The sequence below is a fragment of the Marasmius oreades genome, chromosome 5, assembly GCF_018924745.1.
Source record: "Marasmius oreades isolate 03SP1 chromosome 5, whole genome shotgun sequence".
NCBI lineage: Eukaryota > Fungi > Basidiomycota > Agaricomycetes > Agaricales > Marasmiaceae > Marasmius > Marasmius oreades.
In genome coordinates, this window is record NC_057327.1 from 339,366 (window position 1) to 357,328 (window position 17,963).

Consider the following 17,963-nt stretch of genomic DNA (forward strand, 5'->3'; position numbering starts at 1 on the left):
CCAACCATACGAGAGCATAAGCAAACCCAAAAAGAAGCGAATACACTACATCGAAAATGAGCGCAGTCAAGTCAACTAAAACCAGGGATATCCCAACAACCAAATCGCCTGGCCTCCGCACCCTAATAAAATTCAAGGGGTACGCGGACATTCTCATCGGTCTGGTGATAGCTGTCAAGCCAGCGCTTTTGTATGAATCCGCGCCCATGAAATGGTGGCACCAGGTTTCGGGATTGGTACGTCATGCCCCTCGCCTCATGGTTTTTTATTGGCTAACTTTATCCTTCTCCAGCACCTATCGGATGCCTCAACAGCACCAGGATTTAACCATGCCATTGCATGTATGGTTATCGCGATTGGGTATGGAAATGTTGTTGCAGCGAGGTCAGGGCCAGCTGCATGGCCGCCTGTTTGTGAGCGGCACAGTTACTCGTGTTTTTTTAGGGTGGTTACTGACCCTGTCTTCAATTCCTTTCAACTGTAGTTACTTCAACGCTGACATGGGGAATCCTTTGTTTGCTCACGGCCGCCTCGGCATTCATTCGATTGCCTTTCGATCTGGCGAGTTGGGGAATTGGACCAGGGGGTACGGGTGAAATCAACAACGCAGCTGTGCTTATGACGGGTTTCAACCACGTTCTATTTTGTGGGCTTATGTGGTTTTTGGATAGTGATAATGCGCTACGGGGATAGTAGGGATCGATGCCCGCAATGTTGTGAAGGTTTAGTTATTGGTGGTGGGCATACGGCCCTTATCTATGACTTCGCTTAATCCGGTAAATTAATGATAACCGGGCAAAACCCGCGCCCAAAATCTGTGTCTTTCTTCCACCGTCAACGGATTATTCCTCTCCACTGTACTCTCACTCCCTTGTCAAACTTTCAGGCATCTTTCTTCATGACCATCACAAGATAGTTACAGGGCCGGATTCCTCAATCTCGAAAAACTGTGGTCATTAAGCCTCAACCACCTTTCTGGCCCTGGTGAATTGATATTTTCTTGTAAAGATCTCTCTGTAACTTTGAGGATAATGTTTATATTAGTTTATCTACACCATGCCGAAGACTATCGAGGGAAGGTACAAAGTGTAATAAAGCTCGCAAGCCCGTCTCATTTCTGGCGTGCATTTTCGGTTAGATCATGGGATAGATTCAGATTAAGCGAAGTCATAGATAAGGGCCGTATGCCCACCACCATAGTTATTACACATTTACACTAGCTTGGTTATCCTTTCTGTATTTCCTTGGTCCCGTTATAGCCGAACCTTTCAGGTGAGACTCCTTTGGAATCCTGGTCTATATATCGTATATCGCTGGTCGCTATAATTAGGCTGAGAGCTTTGAAGTCACGCGTACACACGCCGGGAATAAGGTTGACGCGCCTTGTTCACCTACTTCCATCTCCGACTATCTACCTCGCCTTATTTCCTTCCTTTCCCGTTCAATCCTCCTTGAAAGGATCTCTATGCATAGTTATTAGCCAAAAACATCGGCATACCCGCTCGAGGCACACAAATATTGATTCTCTCAGCCCTTTTTTTGTGGTTTTCGCATGCGGAGAAACCACGTCCCCGCTGGGCCACTGTTAAGACGTCATTTAGGCGGACTGAGAATCACGCGGAGGCTATAATCCAAACGGGATGCGATGACTGGATTACAGCGTTGTTGGTGCGTGGAGAGACGTGCCCGCCGTGAGGCTCATATGTTACGGAATGGGAAAAGAGTAGTTGACGTGGACTTTATAAATGGCATGTTGTGGTGTGTTCTTGTCCCTTTCGCTTTCTTTTACCCATCATCAGTGGGTTAATCTTGCGCTGTTATTCCAGACTTGAATCAACGCCTCATTCACGAATTTGCATCGATTGGTAGGCTTTCAAGCGTTTCTTTTTGTTTGTTTTGGTCTGAACGATATATTCACGTCCGTCAGGTATCATGCGTGTACACACCTTCATATCTGCCATCTTTTTATCAATCCTTGCGTTCGTTAGCGCCAAATCCACACCACATCTGGAAGATCGGGCAGCCGCTGCTGGTTCCGATTCACAAGCGGCTATCACACCACCAGTGTCGTCTACCCCTTGCGATGGAATGGTTCAGAGGAGGATGCGGCCCTTACGGTTTTTCAGACCGAGGAACCATCCTTGACGATTACCGTGACATGATCCGACATAGAGACATAGACTCTTAATTATGCATTCACTCTATGATTATCTTGACTCCTAGAAGTACGCCTTTTCTTTTTTATATACGGCGCTTCCTGACAATAATCTTTCAGGTAACCAACGCTCTTTATCTATATATATGTACTTATATGGGTTGTAAATGGAAACTTGGCGGTATTTTCGTACCTCGTGTTCCTCTTGAGCGCCTTCATTAATTCATTTAGTGGTGTCATTTGACACCAATGCTGTTGTGGGGTACTGACGGTGATTGATGAATCGATCGAAGCGTCTTTTGCAGGTCATATAAACTCAACACCTTTCCGCGCTTCAAATACTCTTTACTCCCCAACTTCCACCTCACCACTGAACGATGGTAAGCACTCGCTTCCAGGACCTACTCGATAATACTACTCAAACCATCCATAGAACATCTTTCGGCGGATCAGTAATGCCGTTCGAGGAGACTCGAGCAAAGACAAAGACAAGGATAAGGACAAGTATGATTATGCTTGGGGTTCGGATAACGGTTGGGGTGATAACGGTTGGGCTGCTCCCGAGCCCAAGGGTGCGCCCTTTCCACAAACCGTTCCAAAACGATCGCGATACCCTGGAAGATCTCGCAGGGCGACAGCGAAGTCACCTTTTCACGACCATTCCCACCAGAGTCGTGATCACTACGCTCAATGTGCGGAGATTTGGGACAAACAGAACTCTCAATGGATGATTTTCGACCCCAAGGACGCTCCGTCCAGGCCTGTAATCAAACATGACGATCATATTTATTTTTGTGTCACGGCGAGGTACCAAGACCACTGGAGTGAGCGATTTTGATTGGTTTCTGTTCAGGTTCTAACTGGGTTCTTCCGTCCAGGCGAGCCTTACGATATCCTAACTCATTTCGCTGAGCCGTTACTTTCTTTTGTCAATACGACATGCGGATCTTACGGCGCCTGGGGAAATGGCGCCGGAACCTGGGTAAATGAAGGTGTATCGAACGCATTAGAGATGGGCCAAGGTTTTAGATCATTGAAGAAGATCAAAGCGAAACTGGAGGAGATCCAGGATGTTCGGAAGAAGACCTCGCGGAAATCCACTCAGGATAAGCTCGATTTGGTAAAATGTCTCGGAAACATGGCCGTCGATAACCGTACGTTCTACGGTTTCTACCTGTCTCGCGCTTCGTACTTATTATTTTCTCTTTGTTTTTTGATAGGAACACCTGAAGCAGACTTGGATAAGTTCCTTGGGGACCTCGAGAAACAATTGAAGGTCTTCGTCGCGTATCTGGAGAAGAAATTCAAGCCAATGTATGTCATTCTCTCTCCTTAGTTTCCATCGAGTCCTGATCCTCCTCAACCTGTAGTGCAGAAAGGCTCGCATCCGCGCTTCGCTACGGTTACATGGAGTTTGACCTACTTCCGTACTACTTCGAACCGGGACAACATGTTTCGTTCACTTCTGCCAATGGAAATGTTCGTACTCGGGCTTTTCACTGTTCAAAATTATCTCATCAATCAATACCTTTGTAACAGCTCCTCGCGATGAATGTCACTCACGTTCACGTTTACGATGATGCTTCCCATGTCGCTCCTAACTCCTGCAAACGCTTGAGTCACATCTCCATCGAGGGCTTTGGTTACACATGGGAAGGGGTTTCTTTCACCACTCAGCATCTCAAGACTTCATGCTACTCCTTCACCGTCAGTTTCCTTTTCGTTCTTGAAGAAACTAGAACTAAATGCCCCTCGTGCAAGATAGGGTAAAAAGGAACTCTCAGAGCTCCCAGTTAAAATTCTGACGCCTGAGAAGCGGGAAGAACTCACAGGTAGGAAGGAATTTCCTTCTGCGATATGCTCTTCAATTTCTGAGTCAATTCATCCTCAACAGCTCGAGGGAGGCGATATAAAGCAGAGGCTGGAATTCGCTATCGAGTTTGTAAGCATCTCATTTCCGTTTTTACTCTTTTATCGGTCGCTCATACTGAAATCTCGCAGACAAAGGCGTAAGTAGTATGGATTCACTCCTGGGCATTGTCTTATTTAATTCGCAGGACCGAATCGTTATCGACAGACTCGGCTTCGTCGATGCCCAAGTCTACGAATCGAACAAAAAGAGAGCCAAGATTCGACGGCGTGATTCTTACGATTCCTATGCAAACCCAGACCCGCCGACGCTGAATCCTGAGTGGTCGACTCGAAGCGTTGCATGGCCTCAGACGAATGAGAAGGACATTGCTGACGAATTGTTATGCTTCCTCCCTGTCGACCTTTATGGGTATAACTTGTCAAGGAAGGAGTGGCAGTTGTTTGATTTGGATTTGGTGAAACCTGTTCAGTACGATGGGAAGGCTTGGGACCATCTGGTTTTGGATGCGGACGTCAAGGTGAGGAAGCTTACGCTTCTTGCTTTTGTTACTGTTGGGATGTTTGAGCTGATGCCACCGGGCACTTTTAGACTCTGATTAAAGGATTGGTCGAAGTCTCCACGAAATCCATGACGGCTTCTGGAGCTCTAGTCAGTGATGTTATTGCAAAGAAGGGAGGAGGATTGGTATTATGGTCTCTATTGAAGAGTGGTTATGTGGTTCTCATTCCTGTCTTCCTTCTAGACTTCAGTTCTCTATGGCCCCCCAGGAACCGGTGAGAATGGTTTTTGTGACTCGGCATCGTTTACTCCCTCATACATTCTGTTCACAGGGAAGACCCTCACTGCAGAAGCCGTAGCTGAACTTCTTCGTCGTCCTCTACTCACCGTCGGATCTTCTGATCTCCCAAGAGATCCCTCCGGTATGGAAGATACCTTGCGACATGTTCTGAAGGTAAGCTTCTGAATCGCCTTCCGTGAGGACCATACCTTGCTGAATAACACCGTCTCCTTTTCACAGCTCGCCACAGCCTGGGATGCAGTCTTGCTAATTGACGAAGCTGACGTATGTCACAAATATCCCTACTGTTGAATCTGAGTTCGTTGACGGTTTCCATCAGGTGTTCTTGGAACAACGAAGTCTGCATGAGGTGCGCATGCGTTCTAATCGCCACCTATCCATGAACGCTTATAGATTAATCTCTTTCCATACCAGATTGAACGAAACGCTCTCGTGTCCGTTGCCTTGCGGGTGTTGGAATATCACCGTGGTGTTGTGTTCCTCACGACAAACAGAATCAAAGTCTTTGATGAAGCCTTTTTGTCTCGGTTCTCTATCGGTGTGTGCCTACCAATATACACATTCCATCACATCCTTTGACAACCTCCTCTCTTCTAGCCGTCAAGTACCCTGAACTGAACAAGCCCGGTCGGTACCTGATTTGGTCGAGGTTCCTCGAATTGGCTGGGTACAAGATCGTCTCGTCCCCTTTCGTCACGGATGACGATTTGAATGAGAAGATTATCCCGCGCCAGTCTATTGAGGAACTGGCGGAGAAGAAATTCAATGGTAGGTCTTGCCTGAATCGCTGTGAATAATCTCCCTGCTGATTTTGTCTCTCCTGGTATTAGGACGAACGATCAAGAACCTGGTAAGTCTACCTTTTGATTCCGAATAGTCGAGGTTATTCATCGTCTCCTTATCTTCCTCATCCACAGGTCCGCACCGCTCAAGCCCTCGCTCTCTCTGCGTATGTTCTTCCTTCCTTCAATTTGTTGGCGACGGGTAGCTGATCGCTTTGTTGATGATAGGAACTCTCACCTCAAGATGGAGCACATCCATGTCGTTGTCAGGGCTCAAGAGAAATTCTTGGAAGATTTCGCTGTTGAAAGGGCTTCGCCATGAAGGAGTTATCAAGTATCGTTTGCAAAGGAAGAACGCGAATAGCATGTATTAGTATAAAACTATGTTTTCTTCTACTTTCTTGGTGCAATGAAATACAGGTAGACTCGACAAGCGTGTGCGGTGCGTTGAAACACGGGATTCTCATTGGACGGGAGCTACTCCGAAACTGTCAGTGTAAGGTGTAAACAGTATTGACGAGCGGAAGTTAACCGGACCGGCCGCAGTGACGCGTACCCACAGACTGCGTCAACTTCCCCGTGGCGGCTTCGTTGACATTGACTGTATACGTTCTCATCGCTCTCGGAATGTGAGATATAAAGCTCGAAACTCTCTCAATCAACCACATCCAATTACCCATCCCCAACAAACAGAAATGTCTTCCATCGCACCCAAACGAGTATCCAACGCGAGTTACCTACGTTCGCTCTCTTACTTCCCAGTCGCCGTCTTCGTTGGCGGAACCTCTGGAATCGGCCAAGCCATGGCAGAAGCTTTCGCTACCCACACAGAAGGCAACGCTCACATCGTCATCATCGGTCGAAACCAAGCAGCAGCAGAAAACATCCTCTCCAAATTCCCAAAACCTTCCTCCCCTCACGCGAAACACGAATTTGTCCAGTGCGATGTGACGCTTATGAAAAACGTGAAGAAGGCTACGGATGACTTGGTTGAGAGGCTTCCGAAGATTGATTATTTGGTCATGTCTCCTGGGTATATGACTATGAAGGACAGGGATGAGTCGGCTGAAGGAATTGATAGGAAGCTGGCGGTTCATTATTATGCAAGATGGAAGTTTATCGACGGGCTTTTGCCTGCGTTGAAGAAGGCGAAGGATGAAGGAGAAGACGCGAAAGTTTATTCCGTACTTGCACCTGGGTATGGTGGTAGTGTGGATGTGGAGGACCTGGGATTGAAAAAGTCCTTTTCGTTGGCTCGCGTTGCATTGGTAGCACCGACGTATAATGATTTGATGACGGAGGTACGTGCGATTGTACAACATATTCTAATACCTTTCATTGTTGAGCTCATGTTTTTGCAGGAGTACGCAGCGAGAAATCCTGGAATCCCCTTCGTCCACGCCTACCCCGGCTGGGTAGACACGGGATATCTATCCAATGCTGAATCGTCGTTCCTTCGCTTCACTTCCAGGGCTATTTGGCCTGTCCTCCGCCCTTTCCTCCGCCCGTTCTTCTTTACCCCGCAGGAAGCGGGAGAGAACATGTTACACGGGTTGCTTACAACTGCTAAAGAACCTCGTGCATGGAGGTTGAATCAACATGGGGAGGATATGGGAACGAAGAGACATTACGGTACACCAGAGGAACGGAAAGCGTTATGGGAGCATACCATCGAGGAGATGAAGAGGACGCTGAACTAGGGGTATAGGTTGTTGACTCTACAGACTATGATTGGGTATTATATGGAATGCAAATAATTACATACTTTACTGTAGTCCAAAAGTACATGTTACCGTTAGGTGTTGTATTCAGGAACAGACGCAAAAACTGATCAACATAGTTTCTATTATGGGCCTGACCGGGAATTGAACCCGGGACCTCCTCGAGATGACTTTATGAAGCCCTAACAAGGAATCATACTACTAGACCATCAGGCCATTGAAAATGGGTTTCAGAAAAAGTAGCTATGATACAAGAAAGTTTATTCTTTATACCCGGCCACGTAACTTACCTATCAACACACTTCACCAACCCAATCCCCAACCATCGGAAGGGATCCGACGTTTGTACAAACACTTTCTCAGCGCCACCTAACCGCTTGTTGAAAGTAGTATAACTTGGCCATGTCTTCAAAGGGTACTCAGTAAGCTGCAGACTCGGAGCTGGCCTATGTCGGAGAGGAGTCCGACCTTGTTCGTCATGTTGTACGAGCTCAAGCATGGTGGACCGGTTTAGTTCTCGGCTTGTTGGTTGTCTGACCATGGCCTTCCCCTCACATCGCGTTCGCTCGACCTCTTTCACACGATTTTCTTCGCCATCCCCATAATATTTCTTCTTGACCTCAATGCGATTTACCCACCGAACTTTGCGCCCAGTGCACTTACCAGGATGCACAAGTGGTACCTACAGTTCAGCCAGGATGGAATGGTAAACGGGAGAGTTGTTTTGGTTCAGCTCGTTCTTGTGGATGGAACTGTGAGGTCACTGCTGTCGCTTACGAAAATGAACCTCACTGACTGGCCCTTAGGTTGTTCCAAGTCCCAGCGTTCGTGCTTGGCATCCATGGTCTCTTGAAGAAATCGCCCAAAATCTATCCTCTGCTCTGTCTGTACGGTGCCTCTACAGCGACCACGACTCTTCCGTGCCTACTCCATGTCACCAAGGCATTTTATGGCGACGCACTCACAACGTTTCAATATGGCATCTTGGTCTCGGGCTATACCCGTTCCTTTTCATACTTCTTGGTATGGCTGTGGACAAGGCGTTTAGACTGCACAAAATTGTCTCCGACGACTTCGGCACAGGGTAATGGGATGAAGAAGGCGAAGAAGGCGTAAACGAGCGTAGATGGTGGGCATGGAATATATACGCAGGTCAATAACTTCCTGTGGGCGCAAATTGTATATGTGCAGCAGTGCGCTTATATCTGTTGACCTTTTACTGATAAAGAAGACGGCAGGTCCGCCGTCGACGCCAACCAAGTAACGCTACTTGACCGAATGACAGAATGTTGATGACTAGCATTCTGGGCTCTGCTTTGACGCGTCCTGTCTGACTGCCCCTGCTCGTATTTGACGTCGGTGTCCCGACCTTGTCCGACCTAGAAGAATGGAGGAACATCGGAGTTGAACGGACACATTCTGTTGTCCAGAAAGCTCCTGAGCGGAATTACGAAGCACAACATTGCTGTTTCTCGACCTGAACTATTGGTTGATTTCTGTTCTTGGCTTGAGCAGTGACATGCAGATTGGGCCAATCCTACTGGGGGAGCGTTCGATGGGTACGGACGATCCTACCGCCTCAGGCACTGAGTGCTGAGGACTGAGTACTGGGAAGGTACCCATCTATGTGCTTCAACCAATCAGAATTTTACATTTTTTTCTCATTTAACACAGCCACATGAGCGAGTACCCTCCAGGTGGTTGCAGTTGCACCACTGTTACATCCATTGATGTATTACAAAACACATTACGACCCATCATATAACCTCCACCCTTCCCCCTTCCTCCTCCCAGTTGTGCTCCCTCCCTTCCCCTTCCCTGCTCCTCCTCCCATGTCCGACTCAGAATTACAATGTGGTTCACCAAATGCTGTAGATGAACATCTGCCTCTGAGGATCGCTTCCATCTTCGTCATTGGAGTCGGCTCTACCCTCGGTGCTTTGTTTCCCGTCCTAGCGAGACGTTCGAGATTTATGAGCGTTCCGAAAGCACTCTTTGAGTACGTTAGCGCCATTCTTCCTCCATATTTTTGTATTTCTGACGCTGCCAGTCATCCAAAGGTTCGCAAAATATTTTGGTTCTGGTGTGATTGTACGTTCTTGCGCCTTTTTTCTCTACTCTGGCGGCGCGAAGCCAATCAGTTATTTTCATTTTCTAGATTGCCACTGCGTTTATTCATCTGCTAGCACCAGCGCTAGAAGCGTTTGAGTCCGAATGTTTAGGAGAAAGATGGTCAGATTATGTGCGTCACCCTGATACGACATTTCTCGCCCATCTGGTCACCTCTGTCTCTGTAGCCCTACGCCCTGGCTCTGTGTATGCTCAGTATATTCCTCCTCTTCCTCGTTGAAGTCATTGCTTTCCGATGGGGAACCGCCAAGTTAGCCAAGCTCGGTGCAACATACGGTAGGTATTCAGAAATAGGCTGGCCGCACTGGCTTCTTATCACTTACTAATTCATTTCTTGTCCATGCTGCTATAGACAACCATGGTCACGAAGCAGGCGGCACCCACGCTGCATATGGACCGGAAGACGACACCAACGCGGCAAACCCCTTCGTCAATGCGGAGAAGAAGCACCATCATCACCATCACCATGCCTACGACGTTCAAGCCAAGGATGTGGAGGCTTCGTCGACGACAACGGCATCCACGTCCGCCCCGAAACTCCACGCCCACGGAGTTCTCGATAACCCACTAGCTCAGATAATCGGAATTGCGATCCTCGAGTTTGGCGTGGTGTTGCATAGTGTGTTGGTTGGTCTGACATTGGCAGTGGACGAAGAGTTCAAGATCCTGTTTATCGTTTTGGTCTTCCATCGTATGTTTCTCTGTTACCTTCATCCCCCCTCTGGTCACCGTTTATATCCGCAGAAACGTTCGAAGGTTTAGGATTGGGCTCAAGGCTTGCATATCTCGAACTGCCTGCATCGTACCGACACGTTCCTATAGTCGCTACGATTGTGTACGGCCTCACAACCCCGATCGGTATCGCAATCGGATTAGGCGTGCAGAATACGTACAACCCTGGAAGTGCGACTGCGAGCATCGTCTCTGGGACCCTGGATTCGCTGAGCGCAGGGATCTTGATTTACACCGGGCTTGTTGAGGTGCGTTTTTTCCCCCTACGTTCTTCCTTGACATTGGAGCTAAAACTCTGACGTTTAGCTCCTCGCACATGAATTCTTGTTTAACAAGGACATGATGAACGCCTCGAATAAGAAACTGGCGTATGCCCTTGGATCTATGGTTCTCGGGTGGGGGATGATGTCGTTATTGGGTAAATGGGTTTAAGCCGTTGTATTTGAAGGTAATTTGAAGGTGTCGATGATCAAAATATATGTAACGAAAGTATTTAGTCGTACTTTTTTTTTTGTATTACCTCCGTACAGTATCTAACATCTCCTACCGATTAAAAAAGCACATATAAATATTAATTGTGTTTGTGCTACTTTCACTTGCCTATCACTCAAGCGCCAAAGTGGTAGTTGGCTGCGTCCATGGCATATCCACCTACACGTCCCACATCTCAGCTTTGAACTTACTAATCAACCTCAAGGTCCAGTAATCCTCGTACATAATGATCATTATACAGTTACTATGACAACATACATTCACAAAATACTCAGAGAACCAGCCCCACACTCCTCCAATACCCCAACCACTGCGAAGCATCCTTCTCTCCAAGCTGAGCCAACCTCTCATCACCCAATACACCAGAAGCCTCGACGGTACGCTCTACCTCCAAAATAGGCATCCCGAATGCTTCACAGCCTTCCTTCCGGTCCGTTTTCTTCAAGACGGATGTATAAAAATCGAGAATGGTGACTGCGTTTAAGGATTCAAAGCCTGGTCGTGTAGAGGATGCCACTAGCGAACGGAGCCATTCGGGGTATGGTACCAACGATGCGCCCAGTTTTTGGCTGAAGAAACCTGCGAGGGTTGTCCACGGGACTGGTTTTGGGTGGACGAGGTGGAATATCGCGAGGTTGCCACTATCGCTTGGGGGAGGAGCGTTGCTGTCAAGCAGGTCGACGACCGCTTTCCCTGCGACATGAAGTGGGATCCATGAGACGACCTGAATTTTATCAGTCAGTGGGGTATGAGATTGTTTTGATTACTGACCCTATCATCATCCGGAATGCATTTCATGAGAGCCGAGGCATGTATAAGAGACGGTAACCATTCTTTAGTCATCCAAGATCCATTCACCCCACCCGAAAGCTGACCGACGCGAATGATCGACGCTCGAAGGCCAGTTGAGGACGTGGCGCGTGCAATAACGTGTTCAGCGACCCATTTGGATTCGCTATATCCGTTCCCTAGGGACGCCTCAGGAGGCATTAGCTTCTCATGCGCACTTGGTTCTGAGGCTAAGGTGGGGATCATGAGTAAAGTCATATACCCACAAGTAAAACGAAGGCTGGCCCAACGTACAATTCCGACAGACCGAGAGAGTACTAGCGAATGTATAGTGTGCACCTTGTCGGATGGCGATATCCACCAGGTTCCGCATGCTCTTGAGATTGGTGCGGAAGGAGATGACGTTAAGGTTGAAATCGACCCGCCATGCTGAGACGCCCATCAGCACCCTAGACGATTCTGTGCGAAGAAACCTGTCAACCCACCAACATCAATGATATGAGTAACTGTATCTTGAATCTGGACAAGAGGGACCAAATCAGAAAAAACGTGCCAGCAGATCAGTACTATATGTCACCTACCGTTCTAAAATCCGTATCCTCCAACCCAAGTGCCTTTTCATCAGACAAATCAGCCTCCAAAACGGTCACTTTATCATCCACAATCTCGCTAGCATCCAAACCGCGTTGCTCGAACGACTTTCTCAACCTAGCGACGGTATCCTGTTCTTTATGACTCCGGTTGAGAACATAGACGTGTTTGACAGCCGGATCCTTAATCAGACTGTGCAAGACGTAACTTCCCAAAGACCCAGTGCTACCGGTGAGCAAGACGACCTTCTCCGAGCCGTGGACCGTTGCCCCATCCCCAGGACGAGATGCCGGGAAATCCTTCGAGTACCTCTCGAGGAGTTCATGCATAACGAGCTTCTTCGCCTCATCGTCCAATGGCGCGGGAGCCATCCCACCGACTGCGAGGGAGAAGACAAACGTGGAGAGACGATTGATAGTGGGATATTCATAAACGAAGTTGTTCGTGATAAGACGACTGTCTAGTCCCGCAGCATCTTTCAGAGCGCGTAGGACAGAGTTACGGATCCATGTTGCTTGAAGACTGGATAGTGGTAGTCACCCCCCACAATGCACATGTTCAGAGAAAATCGCCAACGAGATGAGGAACACCCACCTATCACACCCGTGCTGGAATAGATCATCTTCGTCCTTCACCGCGTGAGTCAAAACACTGGCAACGACTGCACGGACGAAAGATGTCGTGGATCCCAGGTTCCACGATGTCGGAGGCGAGATCTCGGACTGGGTCGTCTCGCTGACGGTTTCGTATATCTTAGAGATCTCTTCATCGTAATCGTGAAGGATAGCCTGTCGCCTGAAATATTGTGAGTGGAGGATTAGTAATCCACCTAGAGAGCAGATGAACTCACCTCGCTGTGTTCTTCGCTGTGTATGTAAAAGGCTTTGAGGGCGACCCGACTAGGATCATCTACAGTCGATCTGTAAGAGAACCTCGGGATACAAAGCACAGACATCGACAAACGTACTTCCTTGAAAAGTCGCGAATGTTGAGGTGCAAATTCATTCATTCGCTCGATAGTGGGCCTAAGGAGGTAATGGTAAGGTGCCCAGGGAAGTATGAACAAGATGAAAAACCTACCAAACAGCATTCCGGAATTCTGCCAGCTTCTTTTCGTCAGTAGGGTCGAAACGGAAGGCAGGTTTGGGTTCAATCAAGACCCCAGCGTTGAACCGTCCGTATCCGAACATGACTGCAGCTGCAACGTGAGGGTCCTGATTCAGGAGGTTCTCTGGAGTGAGGGTCCCGGTTAATTTCAGTCAAGCGGGCGAGGGATGGGGACATTTCTCACCAAGAGGACCGGGATTCGTCTGTTGAGCTATCAGACAAAATACATGACATACGATATACGCGAGGATGTACCTTTTCTCCAGTATTATGGACGATTTGGTCATCTGCACGACCATGAATTCGCCAGTACTCGGGCTTGGTGGGGTGGGGTATGAAAAGGTCGGACGTTGCATACGCCGGGATCCCATCGACCTGCGTATTGAGGACACTAGGAGTGCAATACGGATGATCCTATACGCCGATGATCGGTTAGTCGTTAGAACGGTAGTAGCTGTATACGCAATGTTGACTTACCACAACTATCAACTCATAAAGGTTATCCCCATGAGGTTTCCAGTGATTTTTCGTCCAGCCAGCGAAACGGAAATAATTCCAGTCGTAATTTCCCTCCGTTCTTGCTTTAGTCACTCAACCATTTGAAACCAGTCCCATTCAGATTATCATCGATTAGTACCCACCTGGAACCATTGGGCTGAGTATACCAACTTCGGACCTAAATGACACGAAATCATTAGGGGAGATAGAAGACAACGAAGACCGTCTTACATTCCGTAGAGAATGAAAATTGATACGCCTTGACGCGTCATATAGTCCCCGGCCTCACGGTTAAGAGGACCTCCACCATAGATCTGACACGTGTCAGACACACACAGGAGACATGTGGCAACGAGACCTACCACTCCAGAACGGCTTGCCAGCCACGAGACATAATCAGGACGGCGCGCCCATGCCTTGGGATAAGTTGAGAAAAGAATGTTCAGCTATGGCTGATGGAGAATTACTGACCTCCAAGAACGAAGGTACGCAAAGTATAATATCGGAAGATGTTGATCGGGCTCCCTCGAACAAATTGTCTGGAGTCGGTAAGATGGAGGTCGCCTTGGGCTCGAATCCAGCTACAACAAGCCCCGCAGTCGCCTAGATAGACGGTACATGAGACCCACCATGCATAATGTCGATTGAGGGAAACTTACAGCCCAAGCCAGTTGTGAAACACCCATTCCGTGGTACATTGGCATAACATGAACGGATAACACTTTTCCTGTCCAATCTTGTTCGCCGAACCATGGGATTTGCCCGAATTGGATCATCTTTTTATTGGTCAACGGAATTGGCTTTGGAAATGCGGTTGATCCTAGTAAATAACGACCGAAGAATATGAGCGAATGATGGCTTGTGGGCAGTCTGCCAGAGCTTACCAGATGAGTGAAGATATAACATAGGATCGTGATATCGTGTTGTGAGTGGAAGCTCATCAGGTTTGAGGACGAGTGCCTCTTCAAAAGACGGAAGAAAGATTTCGTCAAAGATGAACGTCGGAGAGTAAGTTGGAGAGGGTTGAGAGGGGAATGTTTCCTTCAACTTCGCCAGTGATTCCACGATCAGGTCCTGCATGGCGGCCTCGCGCCCAACCAGAACATGATCAACCCCCACTTTCCCGAGCAAATAGGCAACGGCAGCAGCCGAATTTCTTGGAGAGATTGGGAAGACAATGCAGTCGGCCCTCAAAACGCACATAAGCGTCGTAAAATAAGTGATAGCGTCTACGACATGTAAGTAATCGGACATGATGGCGGAAGAAGGATGAAATACCTGCGCTGGAGAGAATCGCAACAACAGGAACACGGTGTTTTGCCGGCACGACGTTTTGGATTCGAGTACGAAGGGAGCGAGCACCGGTGTAGATGGCAGCAATGGCCTCCTTCCAGGTGATGTTCCTCACTGACCCGTTACTATCACTGAATACAAATAAGCGATGGTTTGGTGAGTTGCGAAGTTGCCAATCGTATATCTGAGGCAGAGTCAACGATCCATCGAGAGGTGGAGTTCGAAAATCCGTGCCCTCAGCCAACCCTTGGGTTTTCGGAGGTAAGGGAATGAGATCGAGGTTTTCCATGGCGTGTGCTACTGAGATTGCACGAATGAGTGTACTGGCTAGCTAAAAGAAGACTGGTGCTAATGTCAGAGGGCGAAGGTAATGTTCTGACTTTAAGAGGGCATATTTTAGCAAATATGTCAAATATGCATGGGAAAATGCGGACTCTTTGGACAAAGGCGGCCATGTCGGCAGAATATCACAATGTGAACAGAATGGGTTCCAATCCAATGCTGTGTTCGAAATGCGCCCAAAGAAAGAACACTCGGTACGCATTGAAGAAACCAAATTAAACATGACTGTGAGATTGTGAATGAACCATGAAGAAGGCACGGGAGATGGAAGTTGACAGGTCTAGGCCTGTGACTGACCTATCACCGACGGGCTGTGACAGAACTCACATGCCGCGGCAACAATCATAACTCTAATGCTTCTCTCAGCCGTCAAACGGTTGAAACGTTGATGTCCCGAGCCCCATGATGTTGCAGAATATTCTTAGGCCGCGAGATCCCATGGAGCCACATAATAATATGCCAACTGGCAACGAACGGGTCAATCCAGCCAGTCCGATCATCCAATGTAGCCAATCACGGGCTTTGACTCGCGATGTGTTCCACATGTGTCATTATGGCAACCTGGTTCTGCAAATTTTCCAAGGGAAACTGGCTTATACGCATCACTATATATAGTCGAGTCAAACCGACCGCCAGCTTTCGGAAACAACGTGCCCATCATGGCAAAGGATGCCCCGCTGGTCTCAACCAGCCTCGCCACAGTTCCAATCGAAAGCGCATTGTTTGGCACTTTCTTACTTCTCAGTGCCATCTCGATCTATGCTATGATCAAGGCCGATGGACGGGACACACCTCGCTACGGTCATGCGGTCAACTCGGTCTCCTCTGCCTCTCTGGCGCGCACATTCAAGCGCCCTGCATTCATTGTCGCGATCGCACTTCTAATAACAGTGACCGGTGTAAGTATTTCGCCATATTGCCTCTCCGCACACTGACCAAACGAGTCCTGAAAAGCATTGGATCTGTACATTCATGCGTCTCTTTCTGGCTATCCTCCACTCCGAGGACCCGCTAGTCTTCTACGCAACCCTTTCCGAACCCACTGAGGTTATTAAGACCGGTTTTCTAATGGCATCCTTGGTTTTGGGGGACTCGATGATTGTGAGTGACTGTGTCGGTCTCCCATACTTTGTGGCTGCTGACCGACAAGTCCTCGTATCCTAGATATATCGTTTATGGGTGGTGTGGGACCGGAGGTGGGCTATCGTTATTTTCCCACTTTTGTCGGTCACAGGACTGGTTGGTACGTCGCATCATTTATGTTCAAGACACCGATGGGTCGGAAACTTAGCACATACGCCAGTTGCCGGCATTGGTATTACCTATCAATTTGCTATATTCCCGGAGGGGCACGACGTCTTTGCTAGCGAGGCGGGTCGCTGGATCACTTCGGACACGGTCCTCACTCTATGGTAAAGTGTATTCCCGCACTTGAAGTGATTTCATGTCCGTTAATAGCCAACAGCACGAACGTCTATTGCAGCGGTAACTCCCTGTCGTTGTTTCGATGGCTCATTCCCTGATAGACTTCTTCTCGATCATGATCAGTGCTGATTGCTTGGCGCATTTGGAATATGAGTAAAGGGTCGTCCCCGTTTGCGGTTACTGGTAAAGTTAACGTCGTCACGGTGGGTAGCCCACTTCTTCTTTGACTTTTACAGTGTCTTGACCTGCTTTCGCTGGGCAGAAATCCCTCATAGTCTTCATCGAAAGTGCTGCTCTATACGCGTGCGAATTTACTGAGCTTCCGTTTCCCAGACTTTTTTTCCTAACACGACATTTTAGCATCTGGACAATTCTCTTCCTCGCAACGTATCAGTCTAGAACCAACATGCAGTTCTTCGTGGTCGACTGTTGGCCTGTCATGGCTGGGATATCTTTTATGTCAATCAATGCACGCATCTTTCTCTCCATGGAAGCCAACAACAAGCCGAAGCATGGTTCAGGCTCTATCCCTAGTAACCCGCGATACCTGGCCCCGTATACCGCTCACTCGGAGGCGATGGTAGGACATAACAACTACCCGCTCAATCCAATCGATCCAGTCGCCGTAACAATCAGCCATATCGTGGAGAACGACCAAGACCATCCATCGACCAGGAAAGGAGAACTGTGGGGAAGCGATCATGATTGACCCCAATATGCCTCAAGGTACCTAGGTTCCAGGCGGTCGGTGACTCTCCCCTTGTCTTCCGACCCTCCGACTGAATATTTCAAACATTCGTTTGTAGACATTTCCCTATTCTCCAGGATGTTCATCTTCCTGTCTCCCCCTCGACTTCCAGAATCACTTTCACTTAGTATCTTTGTGATATATGGTTTTCTTGCTCTACGAGGAACTTGAAGTACGAACTCCTATTCCGCGATTGGGATAATCAATAGTAGAATCCATTTTCATAAGTGCCAAATTGTCACAACCAACACCAGACTAAATTCATCTAGTAACAACGTGAGACACCACCGTCGACCTTCACACTCCGACGAATATGCGTTATTTGTGCGTTATTTCAAGACAGTCCAAAGGGTTGGCCAGTAAGAAGCCATGGTAAGTGCTCCCGGACCATCCCGGGCGAGTTCCTGAGTGTTTGATAGATACAGGTCTAAAAGCGTTTGATGAAGACTGAGGAAGACAGATGGATGGCTCAGATCGGCAATTACA

General features: G+C 48.1%; 8 protein-coding genes across 9 annotated transcripts; 7 read left to right on the forward strand and 1 right to left on the reverse strand.

Annotated features, from left to right (window-relative positions):
• Positions 1 to 56: 56 nt before the first annotated feature.
• E1B28_008190 (uncharacterized protein) lies at positions 57 to 693 on the forward strand (the record flags this gene model as incomplete). Its single annotated transcript, XM_043152972.1, has 3 exons — positions 57 to 236; positions 293 to 413; positions 485 to 693. The coding sequence occupies 3 exons, from the start codon at positions 57 to 59 to the stop codon at positions 691 to 693; spliced, it is 510 nt and encodes a 169-aa protein (XP_043008255.1).
• A 520-nt stretch (positions 694 to 1,213) lies between these two features.
• On the forward strand, positions 1,214 to 2,365 carry E1B28_008191 (uncharacterized protein). Of its 2 annotated transcripts, XM_043152973.1 has the most exons (5): positions 1,214 to 1,272; positions 1,331 to 1,758; positions 1,827 to 1,865; positions 1,928 to 2,225; positions 2,276 to 2,365. In XM_043152973.1, exons 2-4 carry the CDS (start codon positions 1,746 to 1,748, stop codon positions 2,143 to 2,145), a joined length of 270 nt encoding a protein of 89 aa, XP_043008256.1. In that variant the 5' UTR covers positions 1,214 to 1,272; positions 1,331 to 1,745; the 3' UTR covers positions 2,146 to 2,225; positions 2,276 to 2,365. The 2 variants fall into 2 exon arrangements, with proteins under 2 accessions (XP_043008256.1, XP_043008257.1); XM_043152974.1 differs by having other exon boundaries at positions 1,214 to 1,865.
• Positions 2,366 to 2,506: 141 nt separating this feature from the next.
• Positions 2,507 to 6,040, forward strand: E1B28_008192 (uncharacterized protein). The gene is made up of 20 exons (XM_043152975.1): positions 2,507 to 2,535; positions 2,589 to 2,979; positions 3,034 to 3,309; positions 3,376 to 3,469; positions 3,526 to 3,634; positions 3,695 to 3,862; positions 3,921 to 3,987; positions 4,050 to 4,097; positions 4,157 to 4,164; positions 4,213 to 4,545; positions 4,617 to 4,712; positions 4,771 to 4,801; positions 4,859 to 4,980; positions 5,047 to 5,091; positions 5,147 to 5,176; positions 5,242 to 5,365; positions 5,425 to 5,595; positions 5,658 to 5,677; positions 5,745 to 5,776; positions 5,838 to 6,040. Exons 1-20 carry the CDS (start codon positions 2,533 to 2,535, stop codon positions 5,929 to 5,931), a joined length of 2,262 nt encoding a protein of 753 aa, XP_043008258.1. The 5' UTR covers positions 2,507 to 2,532; the 3' UTR covers positions 5,932 to 6,040.
• Positions 6,041 to 6,156: 116 nt separating this feature from the next.
• On the forward strand, positions 6,157 to 7,471 carry E1B28_008193 (putative secondary metabolism biosynthetic enzyme). Its single transcript, XM_043152976.1, has 2 exons — positions 6,157 to 6,910; positions 6,971 to 7,471. Exons 1-2 carry the CDS (start codon positions 6,305 to 6,307, stop codon positions 7,307 to 7,309), a joined length of 945 nt encoding a protein of 314 aa, XP_043008259.1. The 5' UTR covers positions 6,157 to 6,304; the 3' UTR covers positions 7,310 to 7,471.
• A 526-nt stretch (positions 7,472 to 7,997) lies between these two features.
• On the forward strand, positions 7,998 to 8,446 carry E1B28_008194 (uncharacterized protein; the record flags this gene model as incomplete). Its single annotated transcript, XM_043152977.1, has 2 exons — positions 7,998 to 8,089; positions 8,137 to 8,446. The coding sequence occupies 2 exons, from the start codon at positions 7,998 to 8,000 to the stop codon at positions 8,444 to 8,446; spliced, it is 402 nt and encodes a 133-aa protein (XP_043008260.1).
• Positions 8,447 to 9,162: 716 nt separating this feature from the next.
• E1B28_008195 (uncharacterized protein) lies at positions 9,163 to 10,624 on the forward strand (the record flags this gene model as incomplete). The annotated part of the gene is made up of 7 exons (XM_043152978.1): positions 9,163 to 9,329; positions 9,391 to 9,421; positions 9,489 to 9,572; positions 9,628 to 9,736; positions 9,813 to 10,151; positions 10,205 to 10,440; positions 10,499 to 10,624. The coding sequence occupies 7 exons, from the start codon at positions 9,163 to 9,165 to the stop codon at positions 10,622 to 10,624; spliced, it is 1,092 nt and encodes a 363-aa protein (XP_043008261.1).
• Positions 10,625 to 10,899: 275 nt separating this feature from the next.
• E1B28_008196 (putative NRPS-like protein biosynthetic cluster) lies at positions 10,900 to 15,582 on the reverse strand. The gene is made up of 20 exons (XM_043152979.1): positions 15,397 to 15,582; positions 14,948 to 15,341; positions 14,554 to 14,898; positions 14,329 to 14,489; positions 14,141 to 14,272; positions 14,032 to 14,085; positions 13,901 to 13,983; positions 13,813 to 13,847; positions 13,649 to 13,752; positions 13,427 to 13,585; positions 13,356 to 13,374; positions 13,145 to 13,295; positions 13,032 to 13,089; positions 12,915 to 12,973; positions 12,659 to 12,859; positions 12,055 to 12,586; positions 11,959 to 11,992; positions 11,768 to 11,902; positions 11,456 to 11,703; positions 10,900 to 11,408 (listed from the first exon to the last, which is right to left on the reverse strand). Exons 2-20 carry the CDS (start codon positions 15,249 to 15,251, stop codon positions 10,956 to 10,958), a joined length of 3,267 nt encoding a protein of 1,088 aa, XP_043008262.1. The 5' UTR covers positions 15,252 to 15,341; positions 15,397 to 15,582; the 3' UTR covers positions 10,900 to 10,955.
• Positions 15,583 to 15,806: 224 nt separating this feature from the next.
• Positions 15,807 to 17,731, forward strand: E1B28_008197 (uncharacterized protein). Its single transcript, XM_043152980.1, has 9 exons — positions 15,807 to 16,203; positions 16,259 to 16,405; positions 16,469 to 16,547; positions 16,608 to 16,716; positions 16,770 to 16,789; positions 16,853 to 16,932; positions 16,992 to 17,032; positions 17,090 to 17,473; positions 17,536 to 17,731. The coding sequence occupies exons 1-8, from the start codon at positions 15,964 to 15,966 to the stop codon at positions 17,436 to 17,438; spliced, it is 1,065 nt and encodes a 354-aa protein (XP_043008263.1). The 5' UTR covers positions 15,807 to 15,963; the 3' UTR covers positions 17,439 to 17,473; positions 17,536 to 17,731.
• Positions 17,732 to 17,963: the final 232 nt, after the last annotated feature.

What these genes read in the sequence shown, in the direction of transcription:
- E1B28_008191 (XM_043152973.1), top strand. An exon ending in TCACGAATTTGCATCGATTG is followed by an intron (nt 1,866 to 1,927) that starts GTAGGCTTTCAA and finishes CACGTCCGTCAG; the next exon opens with GTATCATGCGTGTACACACC.
- E1B28_008192 (XM_043152975.1), top strand. An exon ending in GAAGCGGGAAGAACTCACAG is followed by an intron (nt 3,988 to 4,049) that starts GTAGGAAGGAAT and finishes CATCCTCAACAG; the next exon opens with CTCGAGGGAGGCGATATAAA. An exon ending in GGCGGAGAAGAAATTCAATG is followed by an intron (nt 5,596 to 5,657) that starts GTAGGTCTTGCC and finishes TCCTGGTATTAG; the next exon opens with GACGAACGATCAAGAACCTG.
- E1B28_008193 (XM_043152976.1), top strand. Translation starts at nt 6,305, where the DNA reads ATGTCTTCCATCGCACCCAAACGAGTATCCAACGCGAGTTACCTACGT. An exon ending in ATAATGATTTGATGACGGAG is followed by an intron (nt 6,911 to 6,970) that starts GTACGTGCGATT and finishes ATGTTTTTGCAG; the next exon opens with GAGTACGCAGCGAGAAATCC.
- E1B28_008196 (XM_043152979.1), bottom strand. Translation starts at nt 15,251, where the DNA reads ATGGAAAACCTCGATCTCATTCCCTTACCTCCGAAAACCCAAGGGTTG. An exon ending in GCGTACCTTCGTTCTTGGAG is followed by an intron (nt 14,086 to 14,140) that starts GTCAGTAATTCT and finishes ACTTATCCCAAG; the next exon opens with GCATGGGCGCGCCGTCCTGA. An exon ending in ATTCGCGACTTTTCAAGGAA is followed by an intron (nt 12,974 to 13,031) that starts GTACGTTTGTCG and finishes GATCGACTGTAG; the next exon opens with ATGATCCTAGTCGGGTCGCC.
- E1B28_008197 (XM_043152980.1), top strand. Translation starts at nt 15,964, where the DNA reads ATGGCAAAGGATGCCCCGCTGGTCTCAACCAGCCTCGCCACAGTTCCA. An exon ending in TTCTAATAACAGTGACCGGT is followed by an intron (nt 16,204 to 16,258) that starts GTAAGTATTTCG and finishes AGTCCTGAAAAG; the next exon opens with CATTGGATCTGTACATTCAT. An exon ending in TTTTGGGGGACTCGATGATT is followed by an intron (nt 16,406 to 16,468) that starts GTGAGTGACTGT and finishes CTCGTATCCTAG; the next exon opens with ATATATCGTTTATGGGTGGT.